Source organism: Thunnus maccoyii, chromosome 17 (genome assembly GCF_910596095.1).
Source record: "Thunnus maccoyii chromosome 17, fThuMac1.1, whole genome shotgun sequence".
Classification (NCBI taxonomy): Eukaryota; Metazoa; Chordata; class Actinopteri; order Scombriformes; family Scombridae; genus Thunnus; species Thunnus maccoyii.
The window spans coordinates 317,983-341,241 of record NC_056549.1 but is presented as its reverse complement, the minus strand read 5'-3'; the positions used below and the strand labels follow the sequence as shown (position 1 = coordinate 341,241).

At 46.4% G+C, this 23,259-nt stretch overlaps 1 protein-coding gene across 2 annotated transcripts in view; it reads left to right on the top strand.

The window, feature by feature from the left end:
- Positions 1-20,501, top strand: part of cdc42bpb (CDC42 binding protein kinase beta (DMPK-like)) — a 50,899-nt gene extending 30,398 nt beyond the window's left edge. The window contains exons 9-38 of one of the 2 annotated variants that reach the window (XM_042390303.1): positions 361-628; positions 759-866; positions 1,285-1,418; positions 1,983-2,225; positions 2,817-2,927; positions 3,497-3,741; positions 3,996-4,101; positions 4,766-4,869; positions 4,976-5,081; positions 6,800-6,948; positions 7,025-7,122; positions 7,252-7,331; positions 7,561-7,635; positions 7,730-7,804; positions 7,980-8,085; positions 8,380-8,516; positions 8,883-9,022; positions 9,818-9,899; positions 9,981-10,197; positions 11,916-11,978; positions 12,127-12,368; positions 12,473-12,827; positions 14,008-14,105; positions 14,190-14,274; positions 14,507-14,624; positions 15,984-16,101; positions 16,474-16,704; positions 17,036-17,144; positions 17,578-17,639; positions 19,792-20,501. In XM_042390303.1, coding sequence (XP_042246237.1) covers positions 361-628; positions 759-866; positions 1,285-1,418; positions 1,983-2,225; positions 2,817-2,927; positions 3,497-3,741; positions 3,996-4,101; positions 4,766-4,869; positions 4,976-5,081; positions 6,800-6,948; positions 7,025-7,122; positions 7,252-7,331; positions 7,561-7,635; positions 7,730-7,804; positions 7,980-8,085; positions 8,380-8,516; positions 8,883-9,022; positions 9,818-9,899; positions 9,981-10,197; positions 11,916-11,978; positions 12,127-12,368; positions 12,473-12,827; positions 14,008-14,105; positions 14,190-14,274; positions 14,507-14,624; positions 15,984-16,101; positions 16,474-16,704; positions 17,036-17,144; positions 17,578-17,639; positions 19,792-19,902 — 4,176 coding nt within the window. In that variant the 3' untranslated portion in view covers positions 19,903-20,501. The remainder of the gene's footprint in view (positions 1-360; positions 629-758; positions 867-1,284; positions 1,419-1,982; positions 2,226-2,816; positions 2,928-3,496; positions 3,742-3,995; positions 4,102-4,765; positions 4,870-4,975; positions 5,082-6,799; positions 6,949-7,024; positions 7,123-7,251; positions 7,332-7,560; positions 7,636-7,729; positions 7,805-7,979; positions 8,086-8,379; positions 8,517-8,882; positions 9,023-9,817; positions 9,900-9,980; positions 10,198-11,915; positions 11,979-12,126; positions 12,369-12,472; positions 12,828-14,007; positions 14,106-14,189; positions 14,275-14,506; positions 14,625-15,983; positions 16,102-16,473; positions 16,705-17,035; positions 17,145-17,577; positions 17,640-19,791) is intronic. The other variant, XM_042390302.1, reaches the window with a different exon arrangement.
- Positions 20,502-23,259: the final 2,758 nt, after the last annotated feature.

Here is a 23,259-nt window from a genome sequence, read left to right as displayed (position 1 = left end):
TTTCACATATGAACAGGAGATATATATCGTTTATATCGCCCAGCCCCATCCCTGGTCCTGGTCTTTCAGGACCCGGTCCTGCCTCTGGTCTGTCAGGACCCGGTCCTGCCTCTGGTCTGTCAGGACCCGGTCCTGCCTCTGGTCTATCAGGACCCGGTCCTGCCTCTGGTCCATCAGGACCCGGTCCTGCCTCTGGTCTATCAGGACCCGGTCCTGCCTCTGGTCTGACTGTAGTTTGACTCCTGGTGATTTTGTTTGTTCATATTGTGGCTGTAATGACCTCTGCAGCCTTCGGGGGGCGCTGTTAGTCTGGTTAATACACTGGAGAACTTAAACTCGCTTGTGTCCTTTGTCCAACAGGACATCAGTCCACCAGTGTCTCACACTGGTTTCACTGGTCAACACCTTCCCTTTGTCGGCTTCACCTACACCACTGACAGCTGCTTCTCTGACCGGGGTTCCGTCAGCCGGGCGGGAATCACCCGCCAGGAGGAGGAGGGGGGAGGAGGAGGAGGAGGAGGAGGAGGAGGAGGAAGAGGAGGAGGAGGAGGGCAGGAGGTGGAGGTGTTTGAGAGGAGGATCCGCCGACTGGAGCAGGAGAAACAGGAGCTGAACCGCAAACTGCAGGGTGGGACTGAGAGATGTTATAAATGCTTTCATTGAATCATACAATTACATTGAAGTGTGTAGGTTTGAAATACTCCGTGTACTGCATGTAGTACTCCTGACCTCTGACCTCTGTGTATTTGTACCTGTAGAGTCGACTCAGGCCCTGCAGGCTCCGGCTCGGGGAGGAACTCTGAGTCGAGACAAAGAGATCAAGAAGCTAAACGAGGAGATCGAACGACTCAAGAAGAAGCTGGCAGGTCAGAGGATGACGAGTGGTAGCATCGGAAGTAGTAGTACTTATAGTAGTACTTATAGTAGTACTTAAAGTGGTAGTAACTATAATAATTATAGTTGTTATAGTAGTAGTTGCAGTAATAGTTATAGTAGTAGCATCAGCAGTAGTACAGTTGTAGAAGTATTACTAATTCTGCTAAAGTAGCAGTAGTAGCACAGTTGTAGTAGTAATAGTAGTTTTAGTACCATTAGTAGTACTATAAAACAGTAGTTCCAATTCTAAATAGCAGCAGTACAGATGGAGTAGTAGTATTAATGTTAGTACCAGTAGTTGTGCCAGTAAAACCAGCAGTATCAGTACCAGCAGTATTAGAAGGTGTTGATTGTCAGCAGCAGTCAGTATCCTGTCAGGGTTTAAGTCCCGCCCCTCTGCTGTCGTAGACTCTGATAGGCTGGAGCACCAGCTGGAGGAGGCGGTCACACTCAGACAGGACTACGAGAGCTCCGCCTCCAAACTGAAGACCCTGGACAGACAGGTGAAGACCCTGAGACAGGAGAAAGACGACGTCCACAAGGTAACTATACTACTGCTACTACTGCAGTACTCACCTGGACAGACAGGTGAAGACTCTGAGGTATCCATACGCACTGGTTCACACTGATGAGAGCTGGACTGTTTCTACGAGACACCCGGAGAAACATGCTGACGGGTTCTATGTCATCACGGTGACTGTGGAGGTTTTCATCCACACAGAAGCAGACAGGCTGCTGCTCTGAACACCACTTTCTATATTAATATGAGTGTCCAGCCCACTGAGAAGCAGCTAACGTTTAGGTGTTTATTGGTAACGTTCAGTGAGAGATGCGTTTTACCTGACTGACAGATCACACATCACACTCTTCCTCACAGGTGAGCTTCAGCTCTGCTATTGGTTGGTGATGTGTAGAAGCTGTAGAGCCTCCAGAAATCAGTCCATCAGTTTGAATAGTATAAAATACACTGACATGCATTTAAAGTGATTTCCAGTCAACAGCCTACTTTCCTCCCCCTGTCTTCTCCATTTCTCCTCCTCCTCCTCCTCCTCCTCCTCCTCCTCCTCCTCCTCCTCCTCCTCCTCCTCCTCCTCCTCTGTGAGCAGCAGCTGGTGGAGTCTCTGGAGCGTCTGAGGAGTCAGTCGAAGGAGCTGAAGGAGGCGCACTCTCAGAGGAGGTTGGCCCTGCAGGAGTTCTCGGAGCTGTCAGAGACGATGGCCGATCTGCGCTCCTCCAAGCAGCGTCTGTCCCGTCAGCTGAGAGACAAAGAGGAGGAGACGGACCTCCTCCTGCAGAAGATGGACGCCATGAGGCAGGAGATCCGCAAGACCGAGAAGAGCCGCAAGGAGGTGAGACTCCCGATCGCTCCTCCGGGAGCGGCAGCTCGTTATCTGGACGAGTCGCTGCTGCTTCCTTCACCAGCTGATCATCAATAGTGATCAGCTGAGCTGCTGGTAACATGTGAACATTCACTGGTCGTTTGACCGCTGGACAAAAAGTGAACTTTGCACCGTGTTGAAGATGAGTTCATGAGTTACATGTTGAAATCTTTCTTCAGTTACAGACGTTTGTTTAGTCAGCAGAGAATCAATCAGACAGACGATGTTTGTTTCTTACTGGGATGTTCAGTGTGTGTTTGCTGCTGTTCACCAGTAGAGGGCGACAGACGTCCAGTCAGTCCTGTCAGGAAACTGGAACATGACTGAACCAGTGATCAGACCGTCAGACCAGCATCAGTCAGTTGAATGATTCTGATTAATGGAGCTGCTGTTACCTTAAACTTCATTAAAGTTTTATATATGTTATATATATTTATTTGGTTAATCAATGCTAATATTGATCTCTATCATGTGACCCCTGCGGGCCTCCGTAGTTCTCTTCACTCACTTCCTGTGTGTTTGGAGCCCCGTCAGAATAAAAGCATTGTGTGTGTTTGTCAGTTGGAGGCTCAGCTGGACGATGCGAAGGCGGAGGCGTCGAAGGAGAAGAAGCTGAAGGAGCACAGCGAGGTTTACTCCAAACAGCTGGAGACGGAGCTGGAGAGCCTGAAGGTCAGAGGTCACATGTTTGTACTGATATGACCCCTGACCCCTGACCCTCCCTAAACCTGAACCTTGTTACTGTGACTGCATGCTGTCAGCAGGTGTAATCACACACCTGCAGCAACAAGAGATGTTATTGGCTGCTGGAGGAGACTGTTTGACCAATCAGGAGCTAGCTCCCTCAGTAACACTTTAAACAGTCTGTAGTTTAATTATTATATTATATTATTATTCAGACGTTCTTCACATCAGCCTTCAGATTCGTTGTTGTTTTTGTCGGATAAAGAAGGTTGTCAAGTCATTTCCTTCATCATATTTTTTATTGATAAAATGAAAACTGAAAATACATCAACAGGTGTTAAAGGGCTGGTGTGTAAACCAGTGAGCCAATCAGAGGAGGAGCTCATTAATAATGCAGATTTATGCAAATATCTTCAGAAACAGACAGAAGAGAATCTAAACTGTCACAGATGTGTTTAAACCGACTCAGTGTTTAATCATCAGACGAGAAGTTTAGATTACATACATGTGGTTCTGGTCTCAGTGTGGTTCTGGTCTCAGTGTGGTTCTGGTCCCAGTCTCAGCAGGGTCGAGGGGTGGCATCAGGGGGGGCGGAGTCTCAGCAGGAGCTGTCCCGGCTTAAGGCAGAACTTGATAAGAAGGTCCTGTTCTACGAGGAGGAGCTGCTGAGGAGAGACTCGGCCCACTCCTCAGAGCTCAAGAACCTGCGGAAAGACCTGCAGGAGTCCGAGGGGGGGCAGCTCGCCGCCAACAAGGAGCTGCTGCAGCTCAGGGACCGGCTGGACAAGGACAAGAGGGACAGGTGAGTCCACATATCAGAAACCTTTAGTCCTGCTAACATCATCTGCACAGGATGTTTACAGTCTGAATGCAGATGAGCTTCCTGTTTGTTGCCGAGCAACAAGGAAACCTGAAAAACACAAGAGACAGTTTAGTGAGAAGAGAACAAACATACAGTCCACACGGTCACATGACCACGTTACATCACACAGACACACGGACGCCGTCTCTGTCTCGTTGACATGTTTGTTTGTTTGTTTGTTTGTCTTCCTGCAGACAAACAGAGATGGACGAAGCTGTTGCAGCTCTGAAGGAGAAATACGAACGAGAGAAAAACCTGCTGACAGAAGAAAACCGCAAACTGACGACTGAAACTGACAAGGTGACTGAAGTACTACTGCAGTACTACTGCAGTACTACTGCAGTATATGTAGTACTACTGCAGTATATGTAGTACTACTGCAGTACTACTGCTGTATATGTAGTACTACTGCAGTACTACTGCAGTATATGTAGTACTACTGCAATATATGTAGTACTACTGCAGTATATGTAGTACTACTGCAATATATGTAGTACTACTGCAGTATATGTAGTACTACTGCAGTACTACTGCAGTACTACTGCTGTTAATGCAGTACTACTGCAGTACTACTGCTGTTAATGCAGTACTACTGCAGTACTACTGCTGTTAATGCAGTACTACTGCAATATATGTAGTACTACTGCTGTTAATGCAGTACTACTGCAGTATATGTAGTACTACTGCAGTACTACTGCAGTACTACTGCAGTACTACTGCTGTTAATGCAGTACTACTGCAGTATATGTAGTACTACTGCAGTACTACTGCTGTTAATGCAGCACTACTGCAGTATATGTAGTACTACTGCAGTACTACTGCAGTACTACTGCTGTTAATGCAGCACTACTGCAGTATATGTAGTACTACTGCAGTACTACTGCTGTTAATGCAGCACTACTGCAGTATATGTAGTACTACTGCTGCTGTGTAACTGTTTCTTCTTCTCTGTCTCGTGGACCAGTTGGCGGCTCAGAACCGTCAGCTGGAGGACGACCTCCAGGACTTGTCGTCTAAGAAGGAGAGCGTGGCTCACTGGGAAGCTCAGATCGCAGAGATCATCCAGTGGTGAGTGTGTCTGCTGCTCCTGCTGCTCCTGCTGCTCCTGCTGCTCCTGCCTCCCGCCAGCAGAGGGAGCTCTGGACGGACGCTAACGTGTGTGTGTTGTGTTCAGGGTGAGTGACGAGAAGGATGCTCGAGGTTACCTTCAGGCTCTGGCCACCAAGATGACGGAGGAGCTGGAAACACTGCGCAGCTCCAGCCTGGGAACCAGACCTCTGGTAACAAACACACAACATACACACACATACTCAGAACCAGTATGGTACCAGGTCAGGATCCAGTAGAGACTCCAGTTTAGAGATTATGTTTGATGATGGACCAGCAGGTCTTACTGGTGGGTCCTCTGGTTTACAGTATGAAACGTCGTCACCTGTTCAGGTGACTTTGATGAAACAGGTTTTATTGTAAATGTTTATTTGGTAACAAATCAGTGAAGTGGATCCTTGTGAATATCAACAGACGGACGGTTCTGCTGTCAGTCTGTCTGTTCTGTCTGTACTTGTGTCTGTAGTTCCCGTCAGTTGATTGTTCTTTTGACTTGCTGCCTCAGCCAGAATCAGGGATGGCCACACCCCCTAAGAAGCCCTGGCCTCCTATTGGTGGAGACAGGAGGGTGAGTTTGTCAGTCACCGCTCGCAGCCAATCCTGATTCACTCTACCTCATCGTGGGCGGGGTTTAATGAGCTTGCATGGCTATTGGCTGGCATGTGTGTCTGGTTGTGTACGTTGTAGTTTCAGGCAGGACCCGATCGGTCCCTGAAGTAGATCCAGAAGTGCTTGGAGCAAGCGAGGGATCACGCGGGGTCCCGGGTTCCTTGAAAACAGGTTCTGAGTTGTTCAAGTGGTCCTGATGTAGAGCAGCTGGATGATGGCAACAACCACAATCAATCATTTCACCATTTCACGATTTCACACTGACGTCGAACATTTCTGCTGAACGGCAGATCAGAGTAACACGCCGTGTGGAACCTCCTCCTCCTTCCTCCTTCCTCCCTCCTTCTAACCTCCTTCCTCCCTCCTTCCTCCCTCCTTCCCTCCATCCTTCCTCCTTCCTCCCTCCTTCCTCCCCTCCTCCCTCCCTCCTTCCTCCCTCCTCCCTCCCTCCCTCCTCCCTCCTCCCTCCCTCCCTCCTCCCTCCTCCCTCCTCAACAAGACGAGATACCAGCGAACGAAACCCTCCTCTGTCTGTGAGGAAGACTCAGCTGTCTGTGAGGAAGACTCCGCTGTCTGTGAGGAAGACTCCATTGTCTGTGAGGAAGACTCCGCTGTCTGTGAGGAAGACTCCGCTGTCTGTGAGGAAGACTCCATTGTCTGTGAGGAAGACTCCGCTGTCTGTGAGGAAGACTCCGCTGTCTGTGAGGAAGACTCCTCTGTCTGTGAGGAAGACTCCATTGTCTGTGAGGAAGACTCCATTGTCTGTGAGGAAGACTCCGCTGTCTGTGAGGAAGACTCCGCTATGTCTGTGAGGAACACTCCGCTCTGTCTGTGAGGAAGACTCCGCTGTCTGTGAGGAAGACTCCACTGTCTGTGAGGAAGACTCCGCTCTGTCTGTGAGGAAGACTCCGCTGTCTGTGAGGAAGACTCCGCTGTCTGTGAGGAAGACTCCACTGTCTGGGATTCAGGACTAGTTTCAGGTGTTCAGGGGTCCTGAAGGACTGCAGTATTTGGGGTCTGATACAGGAACTCTGGGAAGGGTTCCAGTGGCGCTTTAGTGAACCCAGAACCCCTGGTCTGGGTTCTGGGACTGGGGGGGGTGGGGGGTCATCATGTCACCCAGCAATCATCAGTGACATCATCCTTCACCTCCGATACCATGGTCACATGACTGTTTACAGGCTGCTCTGATTGGCTGGCTTCTGTTTGTGGCGTCCAGATAAACAACTTAAAGAAGACGTGTTTCTGTCAGTAACTGTCTGCCCCCCCCCCCAACAACCAGGACCCCCTGTGGAAGGTGCGTCGCAGTCAGAAGTTGGACATGTCGGCCCGCCTGGAACTGCAGTCGGCTCTGGAAGCAGAGATCCGAGCCAAGCAGCTGGTTCACGAGGAGCTGCGCAAGATCAAAGCTGCCAACATCGCTCTGGAAAGGTCAGAGGTCAAACTCACAGCTCGCTCATTCACCCAGCGACGACCTCCGCCCTCACCTGTCTGTCTGTCTCTGCAGTAAGCTGAAGGAGTCGGAGGAGAGGAGCAGGGAGATGGGGGAGCAGATGGAGAATCTGAAGAAGGAGATGGAGGACAGCCGCTCCCGCACCGACAAAGGTGAGACTACCTGCTGACCCCTCCCACCTCCCGTATGACTCCTCCCCCTCTGTAAGGAGGTGTCAGAGTATTAAAACAGATGTTGGTTTGTTGTTTATTTGACCTTTGACCTTGTCTGTCTGTCTCCAGGTCTGAAGCTTCCAGACTTCCAGGACTCCATCTTTGAATATTTCAACACTTCACCTTTGGCCCCTGACCTCACCTTCAGGGTGAGTTACCTCTCAGCTCTGACCAATCACACTTAGGAACCCAAAGCAAGCCGCAGGTCACATGATGATGATGTCACTCAGGTGTAGTGAGCGATGATTGATTCACCAGAGACGAAATGAACAAATAATCTGCTGTTGATGAGTCAGATCACACTTACGTTTCTTCTTCAGGTGAAAGTGTGTCAACAGTATTCAGACGTGTTGGTACTTTTGTTTCTCTGTCCTGCAGACTACAGACATAGACTCCACCCCCCAGAAATCAGAGACCACGCCCCCCTCGCCCTCCGCCACCTCAGAGCAGGAGGTCAATCACCTGCACACTTCCTGATGAAGAGATTTTCATATTAAAGTTATTTATTCATCAGTTTGACTGAGTCTTGTCCTCTCTGCGTTTACAGGAAGTCCAATCAGTGTCAGTCCCAGCAAGCCCCTCCCCCACCACCTACCAGAGCTCATCACTGACCACACTGAAGGTAAAATTAAATATATGAAGATGATGATGATTACAGTTAACGAGGAGAATCATCTTGTGGTTGTCATTAAGTGTGTTTGTTGAATAATCCGTAACGTGACTTTACTGCACATCAGTTTTTAAACCACTTTTCCTTCAATAAAGTTTGATAAACTTCATGTATGTTGTGTTTCAAGCCTAAAGCTCACCAGCTGAGCATCAAGACGTTCTCCAGTCCGACTCAGTGCACACACTGCACCTCACTGATGGTGGGGCTCATCAGGCAGGGATTCGCCTGCGAAGGTACCGACACACAGTTCAGCTGTGAGGTTAAAGTTGCCGTTCACCCTTTCAGACAGTGGGATGTTAGCTACACTCTGTAACAACAGCCTGCTGCTATCATAGCCAGCTTTATAGAGCAGCTGGCAGTTTAAAGTAGAGAAATGATGATTAATATACGATCAATCGATCATGATTCATGAAGCAACTTAAGCCAACAAATATAAACGTTATTTACTGGTCCGGACATGATCACTTCAACAGCAACAACAACCTGACCAGCGGTTTTAATACTATAATATGATTCTGTCTCTTCAGTTTGTTCCTTCATCTGCCACGTTTCCTGTAAAGACCACGCCCCCCTGGTCTGTCCAATCCCAGCAGAGCAGGCCAAGAGGCCGCAGGGCGTCGACGTCCAGAGAGGCATCGGCACCGCCTACAAGGGTTACGTCAGGGTGAGAGGACTGAGGAAGTACTGCTGCAGTAGTTGTACTGCGGTCTCACAGTACTGCTGCAGTAGTTGTACTGTGGTCTCACAGTACTGGTGCAGTAGTTATACTGTAGTCTCACAGTACTGGTGCAGTAGTTGTACTGTAGTTTCACAGTACTGGTGCAGTAGTTATACTGTAGTCTCACAGTACTGGTGCAGTAGTTGTACTGTAGTTTCACAGTACTGGTGCAGTAGTTATACTGTAGTTTCACAGTACTGGTGCAGTAGTTGTACTGTAGTCTCACAGTACTGCTGCAGTAGTTGTACTGTAGTCTCACAGTACTGCTGCAGTAGTTGTACTGTAGTCTCACAGTATCTGTCTCCCTGTCAGATCCCGAAGCCCAGCGGGGTGAAGAAGGGCTGGCAGCGAGCCTTCGCCGTGGTCTCTGACTGTAAACTCTTTCTTTACGACGTCCCAGAAGGAAAGTCCACCCAGCCGGGGGTGGTGGCCAGTTTGGTGCTTGACCTCAGGTAACCTGACTAATGTCTACCTGTCTGTCTGCTCAGCTGATGTCTACCTGTCTGTCTGCTCAGCTGATGTCTACCTGTCTGTCTGCTCAGCTGATGTCTACCTGTCTGTCTGCTCACAGAGAGTGTCAGGAAGTCTAATACAGTCTGGGGACTTATATTTTGGAAGGTTCAGGTATTCCTGAAGAGGTTCAGGTAGCATTGAAGAGGTTCAGGTTCAGGTAGTCTTGAGGTGGTTCGGGTATTCTCGAGGAGGTTCGGGTATTCTTGAGGAGGTTTGGGTAGTCTTGAGGAGATTCAGGTAGTCTTGAGGAGATTCAGGTAGTCTTGAGGTGGTTCGGGTAGTCTTGAGGAGGTTCGGGTATTCTTGAGGAGGTTTGGGTAGTCTTGAGGAGATTCAGGTAGTCTTGAGGAGGTTCAGGTAGTCTTGAGGAGGTTCGGGTAGTCTTGAGGAGATTCAGGTAGTCTTGAGGTGGTTCGAGTATTCTTGAGGAGGTTTGGGTAGTCTTGAGGAGATTCAGGTAGTCTTGAGGAGGTTCGGGTAGTCTTGAGGAGGTTCGGGTAGTCTTGAGGAGATTCAGGTAGTCTTGAGGAGGTTCGGGTAGTCTTGAGGAGATTCAGGTAGTCTTGAGGAGGTTCAGGTAGTCTTGAGGAGGTTCGGGTAGTCTTGAGGAGGTTCAGGTAATCTTGAAGAAGTTTTTGAGAGTTTTGAGTTGTCACAGTCCCCCTTTAAAGGTCCAGACTGGGGTTTAGTAGGCTGGATGACTGATTTATGGAAAACGTTGTGTTCTATTGCAGAGACGAAGAGTTCTCCGTCAGCTCCGTCTTGGCATCAGATGTGATCCACGCCACCAGGAAGGACATCCCATGCATCTTCAGGGTAGGAAGCCCCGCCCCCTGTGACCCCTCTTGGTCTGACCTTTGACCCACAGTGTGTCCTGACCTCTCTTGTTGTTATCAGGTGACGTCATCACAGCTGAGCTCGACGCTGTGCTCGATGTCTCTGTTGGTCCTGGCAGAAAGCGAGGTGGAGAAGAGGAAGTGGGTCCGGATCCTGGAGGGTCTGCAGAGCATCCTGACCAAGAACCTGCTGAAGAGCCAGCAGGTCCACATCCTGCATGAAGCCTACGACGCCTCGCTGCCCCTCATCAAGACCACGTTGTCTGCCGCCGTGCTGGGTCAGTAACAGCTGAGTAATACTACTGACAGACTGAGTACGGAGTACTACTACTGACAGACTGAGTACTACTACTGACAGACTGAGTACTGAGTACTACTACTGACAGACTGAGTACTACTACTGACAGACTGAATACGGAGTACTACTACTGACAGACTGAGTACTACTACTGACAGACTGAATACGGAGTACTACTACTGACAGACTGAATACGGAGTACTACTACTGACAGACTGAGTACTACTACTGACAGACTGAATACGGAGTACTACTACTGACAGACTGAGTACTACTACTGACAGACTGAGTACTGAGTACTACTACTGACAGACTGAGTACTACTACTGACAGACTGAATACGGAGTACTACTACTGACAGACTGAGTACTACTACTGACAGACTGAATACGGAGTACTACTACTGACAGACTGAATACGGAGTACTACTACTGACAGACTGAGTACTACTACTGACAGACTGAGTACTGAGTACTACTACTGACAGACTGAGTACTACTACTGACAGACTGAATACGGAGTACTACTACTGACAGACTGAGTACTACTACTGACAGACTGAGTACTGAGTACTACTACTGACAGACTGAGTACTACTACTGACAGACTGAGTACGGAGTACTACTACTGACAGACTGAGTACTACTACTGACAGACTGAGTACAGAGTACTACTACTGACAGACTGAGTACTACTACTGACAGACTGAGTACTACTACTGACAGACTCAGTACGGAGTACTACTACTGACAGACTGAGTACTACTACTGACAGACTGAGTACTGAGTACTACTACTGACAGACTGAGTACTACTACTGACAGACTGAGTACGGAGTACTACTACTGACAGACTGAGTACTACTACTCACAGACTGAGTACGGAGTACTACTACTGACAGACTGAGTACTACTACTGACAGACTGAGTACTACTACTGACAGACTGTTTTTAACCCGGAGCTTTCTGTCGTGTCTGTGGTCATCTTGATAAGAGTTACTGAGTTCAGACTTCAGCAGTGTTTCAGGGATTTGAAGTTCAGGCGAGTAAAGTCGGGGGAAGTGAGGTATTTTGGAGGGTTTGAGAAGGTTCTGCTGCTCTAATGTTCTTTCAGGTTTCAGAAAGCCCACAAGTTGTTTTTAAAGGACCATTTCACTGATTTTCAACCTTATCTCTTACTATCTGAATTAGGGATTAGTGTGGAAAAACACCTGCAGTTGTTGCTGATGTTGAGTCTCTGGGACGCAGCTGCAACATTTGTTGTTCTTCCAGCACAGTCGTGTGATGTGTACAGTGACGGAGAGCCACAGGCTGCTTCCGCTGGGATCTCTAGTCTCCTCCTCTGGGTAGCCGGGGGGCAGCTCTACATGCAGCTCAGAAACAAAACTTCCTTGTTCTCATCTCTTCTATTGCAAACCAGCAATGTTTCCATAAGTGGAAATGGCATCCCAGAATAAGAGTGCAGAGGATGTTACGGACGAGGATATGACTCAGATATTCAGCCGTATTTATTTGAGTCAGAGTATCCGGCCAAAGAAATGCTGCAGAGAGTTTGAGGGTTGGGCGTCAGAAACTTGCCTGCAGTGCATCCTGGTACATGTAGGCACTGCCGGTTTTCTCAGTCAATATAGAACACACTGAGGAATTTATTGCGTCGTGGCAAAATTTCCCTTAATTTAAAAGAGAATTTGTGTCTGCAGACCGGGAGAGGATCGTCCTGGGAACAGAAGATGGACTGTTCGTGGTTGAGGTCACCAGAGACGGTGAGACGGTTTACAGCACCTGGTGAAATTTTACCAATACTTGACTGTGATGAACATTTTATAGATTTAAGAGTTGCTCTCCTGAGCAGGCTCAGCATGTGATGACATGCCTGTAGTCAGTAGTCTAACTTCCTCTTTCTCCCTGCAGTGATCGTCAGAGCAGCCGACAGTAAGAAAGTTTATCAGATCGATTTGATCCCGAAGGAGAAGATCATCGCTCTGCTGTGCGGTCGGAACCGTCAGGTTCACCTTCACCCCTGGGGGGTGCTGGAGGGCGCCGAGTCGTCCTTCGACATCAAGCTGACCGAGACCAAAGGCTGCCAGGCTCTGACGACGGGGGTGCTGCGACCCGGAGGCTCCGCCTGCCTGCTGGCCGCCGTCAAACGGCAGGTCAGAGATCTGATACCTCACCTGGAGCGTTACCTACAAATCACCATCCCCCTGCTGCTCGTCTGGTTCTGTTCTAACACTCCGGTTCTGTCTGTTCCCTCCAGGTTCAGTGCTACGAGATCACTCGTGCGAAGCCTCACCATAAGAAGCTGTGGGAGGTGCAGGCTCCAGGTGTGGTGCAGTGGTTGGGGATGGTGAGGGAGCGGCTGTGTGTCGGCTATCCTTCAGGCTTCGCCTTGCTGGCTCTGCAAGGCGAGTCATCACCCATCAGCCTGGTGAGCCCGGCCGACCCGTCGCTGGCCTTCCTGGCCCAGCAGCCACTGGACGCCCTGCACGCCCTGGAGGTCGGATCCAGCGAGCTGCTGCTCTGCTTCAGCCAGCTCGGCATCTACGTGGACGGACAGGGCCGCCGCTCCCGGACCCAGGAGCTGATGTGGCCCGCCACGCCGCTCGCATGCAGTACGTCATTACCCTATTATAGTATATTCATATTAGTGCACGTCTTTCATATTAGTGCACGTCTTTAACATTAGTGCATGTCTTTCATATTAGTGCACGTCTTTCATATTAGTGCATGTCTTTCATATTAGTGCACGTCTTTAACATTAGTGCACATCTTATATATTAGTGCACGTCTTTCACATTAGTGCATGTCTTTTAAGTTAGTGCACGTCTTTAACATTAGTGCACGTCTTTCACATTAGTGCACGTCTTTCATATTAGTGCATGTTTTTCACATTAGTGCACATCTTTCATATTAGTGCACGTCTTTAACATTAGTGCACGTCTTTCATATTAGTGCATGTCTTTCATATTAGTGCATGTCTTTCATATTAGTGCACGTCTTTCACATTAGTGCATGTCTTTTAAGTTAGTGCACGTCTTTAACATTAGTGCACGTCTTTCACATTAGTGCATGTCTTTTAAGTTAGTGCACGTCTTTAACATTAGTGCACGTCTTTCACATTAGTGCACGTCTTTCACATTAGTGCACGTCTTTCATATTAGTGCATGTCTTTCATATTAGTGCACGTCTTTCACATTAGTGCACGTCTTTCATATTAGTGCATGTCTTTCATATTAGTGCACGTTTTTCACATTAGTGCACGTCTTTCACATTAGTGCACGTCTTTCATATTAGTGCATGTCTTTCATATTAGTGCACGTCTTTCACATTAGTGCACGTCTTTCATATTAGTGCACGTCTTTCATATTAGTGCACGTCTTTCATATTAGTGCACGTCTTTCACATTAGTGCACGTCTTTCATATTAGTGCATGTCTTTCATATTAGTGCACGTCTTTCACATTAGTGCACGTCTTTCACATTAGTGCACGTCTTTCATATTAGTGCATGTTTTTCACATTAGTGCACGTCTTTCATATTAGTGCATGTCTTTAACATTAGTGCATGTCTTTCACATTAGTGCATGTCTTTAACATTAGTGCACGTCTTTCATATTAGTGCACGTCTTTCACATTAGTGCACGTCTTTCACATTAGTGCACGTCTTTCATATTAGTGCATGTTTTTCACATTAGTGCACGTCTTTCATATTAGTGCACGTCATATATATTAGTACGAGTCATTCAGTGACAGATAATCAATCAGCTGTGAAACCTCTCTCTCTCTCTCTCTAGGCTCTAATTCGTCTCACCTGACGGTCTACAGCGACTACGGAGTCGACGTCTTTGATATTCACACCACCGAGTGGGTTCAGACCATCTCTCTCCGCAAGGTAACCAATCACAGCTCAGCATGGCTGAGAACCAGCCAATTACAGCCCAGCACCAGCCAATCACCTCTCTACCTCTGTCCTCAGATCAGACCTCTGAATGTTGAAGGGACGCTAAACCTGCTGAGTTCAGAACTTCCTCGTCTGATTTACTTCAGCAACACCTCATCAGGTAACAGCCGCACACACCTGCACACACCTGCACACACCTGCACACACCTGCACACACCTGGACACACCTGCACACACCTGGACACACCTGCACACACCTGGACACACCTGCACACACCTGCACACACCTGGACACACCTGCACACACCTGGACACACCTGGACACACCTGGACACTGTAGAACTCCAGGTTGAGTCTCTCCAGCTCTCAGCTAATGTCTCGTGTCTCCTCAGAGGGAGATCTCACCATCCCAGAGACGTCGGACCACAGCAGGAAGTTGATGGTTCGAACTCGCAGTAAGAGAAAGTTCCTGTTCAAGGTTCCCGAGGAAGAACGTCTTCAGCAGAGGAGGTGACTCAGCAAAACACAACTATTATCATTATCATTATTATTATTATTGTTATTGTTGTTACAGGAGCAGCGTCAGGCTGTGAAGCAGATTTGACATGGCAGCCAAACATCATGTGACGCTGTTGGGCCCAAAAACACTCTGTGAACGAGACGTCTGTAAATCAGCTGATGAGTTTTTTTGAGCGTGACAACCTGAAATGACTCGTCTCACTATCAGAATTTGATCCGTTCAGTCACATTTCAAACCACTAGAAGAGCCGTGCGATTGAACTGTTTTATTCTCATTCAAGTTAGCCGGAGGGCTAAACCAGAAGTAGCCGACTCAGCCGGTGGAAGTCTCTACTGAGTTCTACAAGCCGCACAGATGCAGAACAAGTTGAACTTTCTTGGCTTCATGCACCACGTCTGAACTCATCTTAACACGTCTTAACACGTCTGACCACATCTGAACACGTCTGAACACGTCTGAACACATCTAAACACGTCTGAACACGTCTGAACACATCTGAACACGTCTGAACACATCTAAACACGTCTGAACACATCTAAACACGTCTAAACACGTCTGAACACGTCTGAACACATCTGAACACGTCTGAACACATCTAAACACGTCTGAACACGTCTGAACACATCTAAACACGTCTGAACACATCTGAACACGTCTGAACACATCTAAACACGTCTGAACACATCTTAACACGTCTGAACACATCTAAACACGTCTGAACACGTCTGAACACGTCTGAACACATCTGAACACGTCTAAACACGTCTGAACACGTCTGAACACGTCTGAACACATCTGAACACGTCTTAACACGTCTTAACACGTCTAAACACGTCTGAACACGTCTGAACACATCTAAACACGTCTGAACACATCTAAACACGTCTGAACACATCTGAACACGTCTGAACACATCTGAACACATCTAAACACGTCTGAACACATCTGAACACGTCTGAACACGTCTGAACACGTCTAAACACGTCTGAACACGTCTGAACACATCTAAACACGTCTGAACACGTCTGAACACGTCTAAACACGTCTGAACACATCTAAACACGTCTAAACACGTCTGAACACATCTAAACACGTCTGAACACATCTAAACACGTCTGAACACATCTAAACACGTCTAAACACGTCTTAACATGAAGACATCTATGTTCATGCTGAGTCACAGTCAGAGCGCCGCCTGCTGACAGGAAGTCAGCGTTACGTTACACACATCATCTGGTTTATATCAGTTAACATGATGTGATCTACTGTTGTTGTTTATTATTATTGTTTATGTTTGTTGTTGTTTACTATTGTTGTTGATGTGTTGTTTATTGTTTACGTGTTGCCAGGGAGATGCTCAGGGATCCAGAGCTGCGGTCGAAGATGATTTCTAATCCGACCAACTTCAACCACGTGGCTCACATGGGACCAGGAGACGGGATGCAGGTCCTCATGGACCTCCCTCTGGTAACTCCTCCTTACTGCACCTCCTCCTGCCGGCATGTCCTCCTCCCACTCTGACCTCGCCTGCACCTCCCCTCCGACTGCTCTGATCATCACACTGACTCCTCCTCTCTTCTCTTCCCCTGTCTCACCCTCCTCACCCCTCCTCCTCTCTCCTGCTCCTCCTCTCTCCTCTCTGTTTCTCTCCTCCCCCTCTCTCCTGCTCCTCCTCTCTCCTCTCTGTTTCTCTCCTCCTCCTCTCTCCTGCTCCTCCTCTCTCCTCTTCGTTTCTCTCCTCCTCCTCTCTGCTGCTCCTCCTCTCTCTTCTCCTCCTCCACCTCGCTCACCTCTTTCTCCTCCTCCTCTCCTTTCCTCCTCCTCGTCCCCAATTTTCAGGTTGGTGATGTCACCTCCCTCTCCCCCTCTCCGTCTCCCTCCCCCTCCTCCTCCTCCTCCCGTCTCACCCTCATCTCCCCTCCCTCCAACTTTGAGCACGTGTATCACATGACATCGGCGTCGGCCGGCGCCTTCTTGCAGAAAGACGCCTCCTCTTCCTCCTCCCAGCAGAGCCTCCTGCAGCCTTCCTCCTCCTCCTCCTCCTCTCCCTCCACCTCCTCTCTGGGAAGGGTAGGCCAGCTCCTCTCTGTCTGTGCCTCCTCTGCTGCCTGCTGTTTACTTTGTTTATAACTAACTCTGATGTCATGAAAGTCACTCACCTCGTCTGTACCAGCAACTACATATCCCATGATTCCTAGCAGCAGAAGCACTGTCAGAGCCTCATGGGGGCTGTAGTTCTTCATCTGCTGTGTAACCGTAACTGATACGATCAGCAGGGGGCGCTAACGTCTTAGAGCTAACACACATTTTATCTGTTTTTAGTTGGTTTATATGTTCGATCCTAAAAGTGTGTGTGTGTGTGTGTGTGTGTGTGTGTGTGTGTGTGTGTGTGTGTGTACAGAGTGTGATGCCTTCCTCTCAGGATGACACCATCAAAGATAAACCCCGCCCACTGTCCAGTATCTCCCGGCAACAGAGGAGCAAGACACACATCACCCGCACAGCCTCAGGTACACACACACACACACAAACATACAACACACACACACAAACATACAACACACACACACACACACACACACAAACATACAACACACACACAAACATACAACACACACACACACACACACACACACACAAACATACAACACACACACACACACAAACATACAACACACACACACACACACACACACACACAAACAAACAACACACACACACACACACACACACACACAAACATACAACACAAACAAAACAAACTTGTAATTGTGTCTCATTTGAGGGTTTTTCTTTATTTTTTCTTTGTTGTGAAACAAAACTTCAGATATTAAATCTATAAAGTAATATATGGATCATTAAGTAAACCTGTGAGAGCTTTCAGTCAGCATCCATGGTCATCCTGTGTGATGTCATCTGTACTCTGTGTTTTTATTGGTGCAGATTTTGGGGGAGGAGCTTCGTCTCGCAGCATCTCTGAACCAGACCAGGACCTGGACCGAGAGGTAACACACACAGTCTAAGTGGGGCTGTAGTCAACCAAAGAAAATCTTGGTCGATTGATATAGTATATTATTTATTTCCTGACACACTGTAGTCTGTACTGCACATTTACTGACACACTGTAGTCTGTACTGCACATTTACTGACACACTGTAGTCTGTACTGCACATTTACTGACACACTGTAGTCTGTACTGTACAGTTACTGACACACTGTAGTCTGTACTGCACAGTTACTGACACTGTAGTCTGTACTGCACATTTACTGACACTGTAGTCTGTACTGCACATTTACTGACACACTGTAGTCTGTACTGCACATTTACTGACACACTAGTCTGTACTGCACATTTCCTGACACACTGTAGTCTGTACTGCACAGTTACTGACACACTAGTCTACTGTACATTTACTGACACACTAGTCTGTACTGTACATTTACTGACACACTAGTCTACTGCACATTTACTGACACACTGTAGTCTGTACTGCACATTTACTGACACACTAGTCTGTACTGCACATTTCCTGACACACTGTAGTCTCTACTGCACAGTTACTGACACACTAGTCTACTGCACATTTACTGACACACTAGTCTACTGCACATTTACTGACACACTAGTCTGTACTGAACATTTACTGACACACTAGTCTACTGCACATTTACTGACACACTAGTCTGTACTGTACATTTACTGACACACTAGTCTACTGTACATTTACTGACACACTAGTCTGTACTGCACATTTACTGACACACTAGTCTGTACTGCACATTTACTGACACACTAGTCTGTACTGCACATTTACTGACAGACTAGTCTACTGCACATTTACTGACACACTAGTCTGTACTGCACATTTACTGACACACTAGTCTGTACTGCACATTTACTGACAGACTAGTCTACTGCACATTTACTGACACACTAGTCTGTACTGCACATTTACTGACACACTAGTCTACTGTACATTTACTGACACACTAGTCTACTGTACATTTACTGACACACTAGTCTACTGTACATTTACTGACACACAACTTCCTGCTAACCTTTTCCTCTGATCCGCTAATATTCACCGTCACTTTCCTGCCGCTCGCTCTTTCCCACTCGCTACGCAAACATGTTACGCGCTGCCGTATTCCTTAACAGAGTTACGCTACCAAGAGTTTCCATGGTAACGACACAGACGTTGACTCACACTCAAACGCTATTGATTTCTGAGTGAATGGATATTTAGTGTTTTTTTGGCATTAAAACATTTTTTTGGCCTGGCGGGGTTCTTGTTGTAATAATTGTAGGAGAAACACTCATTCAATAAACGTTCAGTAAACGTTCAGTAAACGTTCAGTAAACGTTGAGTACAGTTGGACCCAGCAGTCTCCTTTAGGTTGGGCGAGTTCAAAGTTGTGGAAATAAAGGGGGTGTTTTGAATACACCCGCCTTGTTTTCACAGGTAATTTTTTAATCTGTCCCTCTCGCTGCAGGAAATAATGGATTAATCCTGGAAAGTTACTGAAGCACTTTTCTCCTTATGAAAGTAACACGGAGATTAGTCGACCAATGAGAATTTGGTCAGACGAGAGCATATCGACCAACCAATCGACCAGTTGACTACAGCCCTAAAGAAAATAACATAAATAAAAACAACAAGAGAATGGCAGAATATATATATATATATGTATATATATATATATATATATATATATACATATATATATATATATGTGTGTGTGTGTGTGTGTATATATATATATATACACACACACACATCACTGTAACATTCAGTGATGTTTCCTCAGTTTGCTGCATGTTTGTCTCCTGATAGAATCTGTTGCTTTTTACTGTCATCTAACTTTGTAAAGTTTGGAATTAACATATAAATTTCTAAGTTTTCCGCTCTGATGTTATTATATTTGTCACATTTTAAGAGAAAGTGCATCTCTGTCTGTATGGCTGACTGTGATTATATTATATGTTATGTTTATGGTTTAGTGTCAGAGAGGCATCTTTTGTTAGTTTAATAATTTGGTTGACTGTGATTGGTGGTTGGAGAGCAGTGCTGGTCTGAGGTTGAGCAGTATTGATTATTGATCAGTAAGTCTCAGGACCAGCTGACATCTCTCTCTCTCTCTCTCTCTCTCTCTCAGCCGGACTCTCACTCGACCCCCTCTAACAGCTCTAACCCCAGCAGCCCCCCCAGCCCCAACTCACCCCACCGCAGTCAGCTGACCCTGGACAGCATGGACACGGAGCCCTGAGGCCCCGCCCACCGCCCTGAGGCCAGCAGGCCCATGAACCAATCAGGCTGCAGACTGTGTTTTAGATTTTACTTTGATTTTATTATGGCGGGGTGAGTCTGAGCTTCCTGCTGCTTTTATTTTTGTGGATTTAACCTGCTGGGAAGCCCCGCCCCCTGGTTTTAAGCCCGTGCTGTTGCTAGGAAATGCTGCTGATGGCTGCTGTGTATTTGACCTTTGACCTGTGGGACCACGCTGCTGCTGTCAATCACCTCTTCTTCTTCTCTTTATTAAAATCCTTTCCTGTTTAACGTCGGAGCTTCAGCGGGGTGTTAGCCGCAGACGGGACGTCTCACTCTGATGAAAAAACACTGTATTCATTTGAAAGTTTTGTTAAAGTTGCACATCGTTGTTGTTGTAGCAGAAAAAAACCTTTGATTTTGTGTCAGTGATCCTTCCTGTTGCACCACGCCCCCCTGCCCCGCCCCCTGACCTCTGACCTCACAGATCAGGTGAGCGGGGGGCGGTCCTGAACACTACTGCTTTGTTTCTTCCAAAATCACAAGTTAACGAATCTTTGTAACGACGACAAACAGAAACAATAAAAGAATCTGATGAAAGTCTGAGTGTCTGTCTCTGTCACAACACCTGAACTCACCTGAACACACTTGAACACACCTGAATTCACCTGAATACACCTGAACACACCTGAACTCACCTGAACTCACCTGAACTCACCTGAACACACCTGAACTCACCTGAACTCACCTGAACACACCTGAACTCACCTGAACACACCTGAACTCACCTGAACTCACCTGAACACACTTGAACACACCTGAACTCACCTGAACTCACCTGAACTCACCTGAATACACCTGAACTCACCTGAACACACCTGAACTCACCTGAATACACCTGAACTCACCTGAACTCACCTGAATACACCTGAACTCACCTGAACTCACCTGAACACACCTGAACTCACCTGAACTCACCTGAACACACTTGAACACACCTGAACTCACCTGAACTCACCTGAACTCACCTGAATACACCTGAACTCACCTGAACACACCTGAACTCACCTGAACTCACCTGAACTCACCTGAACACACTTGAACACACCTGAACTCACCTGAATACACCTGAACTCACCTGAACTCACCTGAATACACCTGAACTCACCTGAACTCACCTGAACACACCTGAACTCACCTGAACTCACCTGAACACACTTGAACACACCTGAACTCACCTGAACTCACCTGAACTCACCTGAATACACCTGAACTCACCTGAACACACCTGAACTCACCTGAACACACCTGAACTCACCTGAACACACTTGAATACACCTGAACTCACCTGAACACACCTGAACTCACCTGAACTCACCTGAATACACCTGAACTCACCTGAACACACCTGAACTCACCTGAACTCACCTGAATACACCTGAACTCACCTGCACAGCTGATTGTTTTCCTCTGACAGCTGATGTTGTGGAACGCGTTGCCTGTGACATCATCAGTGATGTCAGAGGTGTTGTGTTATTCAGTTTCTAGGTCAGTCGTCAGGCAGCGCATCAATGATTCATTGAGCCCTGGGTTTGGTCTGGCAGGTTAATTAATTATTAATGAGGGGGCGTGGCCTCTGCTTGTTTACACACAGCAGTCACCCAGTCAGAGCGTCCGTCTGAGAGCAGGGAGACAGCAGAGCCAATCAGAGCAGAGCGCAAATCAGGCCAGATTTCCTGTGAAGAAGAAATAACACAAAGACCCCCTTACTGTTTGTGAGGCTTTCAACCACGTCCTGTGTTTTCTTCTTTGCTTTCAGTTTGTAAACCAAAGAAATACGAACAGACAGGTTGTAGTTCACCAGTATGTACTGTACTATAGTACACATACGGTTCTATGGTATATATTATATATGTATATATATATTATACATGTTTATACACTTAACAGATGATTTTCTATCAGTGGATTTCTGAACTGATGGTTGAGAGGAAAGTCGACGTGCTGAACGTGTTTCTGAAAGGTGTTCAGATCTGCTTCCTGTGATGGTGGTTTTAACAGGATCTGACACGACGCTCAACGGTTTATTTCTAATCAAAGACCGATGAGCACTCCTGAGAGCAGCTGATCCACACAGAAGAAACTGTCACATACGACAGTAAATAAAACATAAATTACAGTTTATATAATAATATTATAATATATATTAACTCTTTATGTGACAAACAATAAAATAAACTATTTTCCTCTGGAAGTAAAAACATGTTCAGGTGAAAAACATGAAGTGAGAGATGAAAGTTTCAGGAAGTTTTTCATTTCTGTGAATTAAACACATTTCATGTCTCAGATTTAAGTTTTAACGTCTGAATCTCAGATGTTTCTTCTTCATGTCACTCCTGGTGTCACTTCCTGTGTCTGCAACTCATTCTTTAGTGTCTCACACTTAAAAACCACAAAGTCTGTAAAGACATTTTCTATCAGTTTCTTTTTAACTTACAAATAAAAACATTAAAGCATAAAAAGTGTAAAAACAACATAGATGCCAGCGGTGCTTCAGATAGCGACATGCTAACATCAGCTAAAGCTAAATGTTCTGAATGTTCTTTAGATTTAATCTGTTTTTTCCACATATTGAATTAAATCAAACATTAGCTAAATGCTCCTGCTAAAGCTAACTAGCTTAGCATTGACTTGTTCTGGTTAAACATTTAATTTATTATTGAAAACCTGCAAGTTCTGTTTCAGCATCTTGATTTATTGTCGGCTGAATTCTCAGATATTAAACTTCATATCGACATAAACAGATATTGATCGATGATCGATAGAAGATTCAGACGAGAAACACAAACAGACCATAAACTAAATGATTCGACTGAACTGATGAAACACATCAGTTCTGCTGTTCATATTGATATTGACAACAAATTTAGAGTAATCAGCATTTCATATCACCTGCTGTTGGAAATAAATCAATCAATAATAAGTTCAGCAGATAAGTTACACAAACTTCTGCAGGTTTTTACGTGAAGCATCTAAATGTTACAGAATGTTTTTATGGAGGGAACGAAGCTGCTGTCTGATGGACACGAATGAGACGAGATTTACAGCAACTGCAGAATAACGTCAGGAGATCTGAGAGCGAAGCGTCAACGTAAAACTAACATTTATCCTACTGGACCTGAAGAAGGTATTATTATTATCATTATTATTATTATTATTATCATCACTATTATTATTGTTATTATTATTATTATTATTATTATTATTATTATTATTATTATTATTATTATCATTATTATTATTATTATCATCATTATTATTATTATTTTGCAGCCTGCTGGAAATGTGGTGCTGCTGC